Here is a 5,773-nt window from a genome sequence, read left to right as displayed (position 1 = left end):
AGTCTGAGTGCCCAGTTCTTTGCCCTGAGCCCAAAAGAGCATCCAGGAGTCTCAGCTGTGGGTACATACACTGGAAATCAGCCAACATCAAACCTCCCTGTGCCACAGATCCACAAAATAAAAGGAAAAATTAGATGTTCAAGCCCATGCCTACTTGGCTGCCAACCCTTATTCACCAGGTAAGAGATGGCTGGCTTCCGAGGCAGTGGGTGGAGGGAAGGGCAGGGGATACAGCTCAGAGACTTGGTGGCCAGCACTCCCTAATGCCATGCAGGGGAGCTGGACACACTTCTGGGTCTGGTCCACTGCTTCCACAAACCAAGCTGGGATCTTCAGTCAGGTTGCATGCATAAACCAGACCACACTTCAAAGCATCAGCTGGGACACAGCAAAGAAAGATTTTTCTTTTTGGTTTTCTAAATGAACACTAATGGGTTGATGGCAATCCTGAACTTGATGCAATGATCACTAATGAAGGGCTGTTATACTGGCTCCCAAACCTGCCACTGGATCTTCTATTATAATGGTGATATCCCTGAGGCCTCCTGGGCAGACAGAGGAGGAAAAGGACAGCGTTAAGGGAGAGAAAACAGAGACAGACTGGTTACTACTCAGCAAGGACCTCCACTTCTCCAATGAAGGCAGCACCAGAGCAAACTCCCACAAACTGGTTGTCCCCTCACACCCCACTCTCCCCATCCATATGTATTCACTCACTCAAGACCACAGGAGAACCCAGCAGGTTAGCACTGGGATAACATCTTACCAGCAGGACGAGGCCAGGCCTCAGTCCCATATCCTAGCCAAGCAAGGCCAGTGGGGAAGCAGAACAGCTAATGCCACAGCATTGCTGCCATTTTCTAAGATTTTGGTAAAAGCTTGCAGTACCAGTAACAGTCCACCCCTGGGCATTCTGGGAAGCAAGATGTCATCCCATCATTCCAGTGTGGAGCTGACAAGCTAAGGGAAAAGTCCAATCACTTGCCCACTGTCCCTCTCTCCAACGTGATCAACGGACTCAAGGGGGTGGCCAGCATCAGCCTTCTGGTACCAGGGACTCCCACACCCAAAAGCCATCCCAGAGAAGCTGTTCCATTACCGTGCAACTTTCCGGAAGTCACATTGGTGTCAGAGTGTGAGCGCACATGGCTCTTCTTGAGGATGCCCTGTGGAGCTGATGACTGTCCCTCCGAGAAGCTGGACCGACGCAACAGGCTCAGGCCCCTGCTGCCACCTCCACTTGCTCCCTGCTCCCCCAGGGATGATACTGAGTCCAGCTTCTGGGAGCTGCTGGAGGAGAAGAGTTTAGAGCTACTGCTCTTGGTGCTGCTGGTGCTGGCGCTGCTGCAAGCCCGGCCCCGGCGTCCCAAGTTGCCAATGGCCAGGTACTCCGGCCCGTCATTAACATCACTCTGTGCATCATCCTGACTCCCTGTCCAGGTATCCTCGCTCTGGCTGGTCGTGCTGGAGCTCATCTCGCTGGCTGGAGAGAAGGGGTCTTTGGGTGAGGGGACGTGGAAGTGGGTGACAGAGCCAGGCTGCTCCAGAGGGGACTTGCCCTCACTGAAGGAGGAGGACCGAGTGGATGGGCAGCGCTCCTGGGGCTGGCTGGAGTTGGAGCTGCCACAGGAACTCACTGGTCTCCTGTCTGGACAGAGGCAGGAGCATGATTTCACACACTCTGGCACGAGGAGACAAGGAGACATATCCTATAGCAGTAAGCTTGTGGCTTCACACCAACATGTCCACCCACCACAGGCAAATCCCTCCCTCCCATCATGGGCAGAAGTCTTCCATACCCATCCACCCCAACAAATACACAAGCAGATAACTAGGTAAAGTCTTTTCTGGGTCTGCTCTAAGCTCCCCAGCCACCCTTGATACCTGCGAGGCCAGAGGAGACTGGATGTTGGAGGCTGGAAAAGGACCCAAAGCAGCGCTGCTGTGTGCAGGTGGCAGCAGGGACGCATAGGGATGCAGGGAGGACAGTCAGGCTCTGACTCTTGGTCACTGGAGATGGATTGCCACTCTTCCTAGTAAGCTGAAGAGAGGTGGCATCATCAATAAATCAGCATCTATGGGGCTACATGTCAAAAGAGTAGCAACAGAAAGGGATCAACCTGCAAATGCCTGGTCACCAACCACAAACGACGTGGCAGCCCTGGGAACACAACGGTGGTGGGGGGAAAAAACACGGCAGCAAAGAAGGGAAGCAGCTCTTTGTTCACAGCTACAGGACAGATTCCCATTGGGAAATTACCAGGCTCTCAGTGAAATGATCCAGGCAGCCCAGCGCTCCCGGCAGACGGCTCTCATGTCCCTCAGTGCTGCAATCACACATCTCTCTTGTCCCAGCAGAAGGGTCTGACGCGCACAGGGACGGCAGTGACGTGCCGGCCAGCTGAAAGAACACAGCCCCCATTTAATGAGCCTCATTAATTGCTCTCTTCTGGGGAGCTCTGTGCAAAGAAGGCAGCTGCTGTTTCCCTCCTCTGGAGAGGGGGCAGCTGGTGCAGGGCTGCATAGGGGGTCACTGGCATGATGAGCAGGAGTAGGCACCCAGGTGTCCTGGGGCGTTGCCCATCCCCTCAGAGGGTGACTGTCCCTCATGACCAGGCCGCTCTGCTGGCCCTGAAGCCTGGGACTGTTGGAGAGGGCTTCAAAGGTGCCTCTTACAAGGAACTAGTCCTCAGGTCCTCTACTCAAATCCTTGGTGCAAGCCTGAACCAAAGTGCCCCACTATAGGCTCCACACAGCCATCGCCGCCACCCTGATCCCTGACAGGTCATGCAGGCAGGACAAGGACCAGTTCCCCACTCTCCTCCCCTCTTGGAGCAACTTTTACTAGTTCCAAGTCCAGCCTCTTGTCCAAGGCCTCCAAGTGCCCTGAATGTGACCTTGCGGGAGCAGCCGCAGCCAGTCGGCATTTGGGGAGAGCCAGATGGAAAATCTGGGACCTCAACTCACCATGGAGGTGTCAATCTGAGCCAGAAGCCTGGGGTTGTTCTGCTCAACAGCTTCCAGGCACTGCAGCATGGCCGTGACGTGTGCGTCACTGAGCAGGAAGGCAGTATCTGGGGAGAAAAAAATGCTGCTCAAGGGAGTCTCTCTCACCCACATGGTTTGGCACACCAGTTGCTCACATGCAAATCAACTTTTCGGCTGTCCTCCCTCACTCCCACGCAGCTTGGAAATGCCACCAGCTAGATATTTTCCTAGTAAGAAGGAAAAGGCCCACTGCTCTTTACCTGTGTAGAACTTCCTGATGTACTGCCGGTTCCCCAGGAGCGGCCTCAGCTGCGCCGACAGGCAGTGGCACTGCAGCCTGTGCTGCAGCCACAGCTGCGCAATGGCCTGGTCCCCTGGGCCCTCAGGGTCACGCTGGCCGCTCTCCTGCAGGCTGATGAACTGGAAAGGGACGTCAGGCACAGGTTAAGGCAGGCAGAGGCAAGAAGGGGAGCAGGGCTTGTTTCTGCCACATGGCTTTGGTCCCCTTGATAACAGCAGCTTTCCCGTGCCAGTCACCATCAGCATGAGAGAGGGCATGTCCCAGCAGCTCCCCAGTCACCAAGGAGGCAAAAGCACCAGGCAGGAACAATGCTTCAAAGGTCAGCCAGTGACCAAAGTCCTCTGAGAGCCACCAGCACAACGAATTTCGCTTGCACACTCTCCCACCCATGAGCCTTGCCCCTGACCTGGAGGGACCCCATGCACCCAAATCCAATCTGACCCCGGTGGTGACAGTCATTTCTAGCTGACATATTAGCTGGGAAAGGCTATGGCAATGCTTGAGCTGCTGCAGCTTGCAGAGCTGGACTGGAGTTACACCCCCATTCCCCCAGCAGCAGGCTGGACAAAGCGACCACCAGTGGCCAGCCCTTTATGCCCATCCACAGCAGGAACATGGCTGTCAGCATGGTGCAGCCAAGGACCAAGAGCATCCCCATATACCAGTGGTTGGCACAAGTCAGGAATGGGAGAATAAATGCATGGTGAAGTCACAACCCAGAAATGGCACAGCCCAGACCCTTAGAAATCTGCACAGACACATGAATCATCCCTGCGCACACACAAGCACTGCTTGTGCCAGTTCCCGTGGTGATGCCTGCTGCACCCAGCCCAGCAGAGCTGGAGACTGGCCTGGGAGAAATAAGCAGCCAATTGTCTCAGCCCAAGCCACACTGAGTTCCCAGGACACAGCTTGTACCCAAACACACGGGGCTGTGTCAGCCTCCACAAGCCATGGAGCCACTTTACTCACAGCAGCCCAGGCACCACTGTCCCACGGGTGAGGCTCCAGCCCAGCTGCCCTCTCCCCTCCCACTGGGTACACAAGGCCACCCCACCAGAACCCACCTTCTCCAGGTGATGAGCAGAGCCCGGACTCAGCCAGCGAATGTCCTTCACAAACTGCCAGTAATCCTTCTGTCTGCAGCACACCTGCCCAGGACAGGCACAGTTAGGTACCACCTCCCAAGTGCCAGTTAAATGAGTACATCCCCGTTAGTCCCTTGCTGCCATGAGAGGACATGCTGTTTGCCTCTGCTTTATTCAGACAGTGAGGGGTTTCCCGTTAGAGAGGAACTGCAGCAGAGTTGCTGTTTTCCTCTCCACCCTATTGGTTGTAAACACAGACCCAAAAAGTATCTCTTCACCAAAAAGCTGATTATTTTTACTTCCATCCCTATTTCCTCTTTCACAAGTGACAGAGGAATGGCTTCTGTTTTGGTGGTTTCTTGGGTTCGGTGGGGGAGTAGTTTGTTTTATAAGACTAGAAAACTAACACGGCAATTTTAGTTTTCTAGACTGAATTGGGTTTTCTGGACAAATAAATAAAATTAATTCTAAAGTTTAAAAAACTCTTACCCTAGTTTTCTTAATGTGTACATATGTATTTTTTCACCTTCTTTTTAATTCCCAGCTGTAGGCAAAAAAGTTGCCAAGAAAATAAAAAGTAAACGGAAATGTTTTGCTGGAGCAACTATGAGACAACTGCTATTAGGAAGCTGTATTTTTATGGGCCTCCTTTTGCAACTCCCATAGCTTGACTGTTGTCACACATGCCTGAACAGAGGAGACATTCCTGAGTGGAAGAGCTGTCTTTGCCTATAGTAAAAGCACTGAGGAAGGTAACACACCATCCTGCTTTGCAGGTCTGGCATGAACTGCTACCAACAGACAGACAAGTATAAATTACTTAAACCTCACTTCTTGAAGCCTGTCAGAAGGTCTGTCAGAAGGGAGCACTGCACACCTCACATGGAAAAGGCAGCTCCTCTATCTGTCAATCTCCCAGAGAAGGTCCCTGGTCCATGCAGCTGGGGACTAACAGCAACAGAGCAGCACCTCAACTAATGCTGTCTGCAAACTTAATAAATCCAGGGAGCAAAGCTCCCTGCTCGGACAACCTGCCAGTCAGGCTCTTCCTGGAGGTTTATTAGCTTGGGTGCAGCAGTGCATAGGTGCAGTTTTCCTGATCCGGGACCAGCTGGCCCGGGCAAGCTGCCTGGGGCTCCTCTGTGCCGTTCTCTTCTCTTCTCTCTGGGTGGCACAGCCACTGATGGGAAGCCTGTCCCTAGGCACGCCCTGCAGCCTTGCTTCACCTTTCCACACCTTGCTTCACCTTTCCACTGTAAATTAATTGTGCTGGTAATTGCAAGCTGAAGGGGAGATCTTCAAGCCTCTGCACACAAGTGGGAAAGAAAAATTCTTCCACGCAGTCACAGAAAGGGGGAAGGCTGGGTGAGCAACTGCAGGCACAACAAGAGCCTGG

The 5,773-nt window shown here is 53.4% G+C and overlaps 1 protein-coding gene across 5 annotated transcripts in view; it reads right to left on the bottom strand.

The window, feature by feature from the left end:
- Positions 1-5,773, bottom strand: part of RUBCN (RUN and cysteine rich domain containing beclin 1 interacting protein) — a 30,606-nt gene that overhangs the window by 13,482 nt on the left and 11,351 nt on the right. For 3 of the 5 annotated variants that reach the window (XM_017727025.1, XM_008644612.2, XM_017727026.1), the window contains exons 3-9: positions 4,357-4,440; positions 3,249-3,408; positions 2,968-3,074; positions 2,261-2,401; positions 1,885-2,041; positions 1,100-1,648; positions 501-545 (exon numbers count right to left, since the gene is read on the bottom strand). In XM_017727025.1, coding sequence (XP_017582514.1) covers positions 501-545; positions 1,100-1,648; positions 1,885-2,041; positions 2,261-2,401; positions 2,968-3,074; positions 3,249-3,408; positions 4,357-4,440 — 1,243 coding nt within the window. The remainder of the gene's footprint in view (positions 1-500; positions 546-1,099; positions 1,649-1,884; positions 2,042-2,260; positions 2,402-2,967; positions 3,075-3,248; positions 3,409-4,356; positions 4,441-5,773) is intronic. The other 2 variants (XM_017727024.1, XM_017727023.1) reach the window with 2 other exon arrangements.

Source organism: Corvus brachyrhynchos, unplaced genomic scaffold, assembly GCF_000691975.1.
Source record: "Corvus brachyrhynchos isolate BGI_N302 unplaced genomic scaffold, ASM69197v1 scaffold162, whole genome shotgun sequence".
Lineage (NCBI taxonomy): Eukaryota > Metazoa > Chordata > Aves > Passeriformes > Corvidae > Corvus > Corvus brachyrhynchos.
This window is presented reverse-complemented; position numbering and strand designations above follow the sequence as displayed.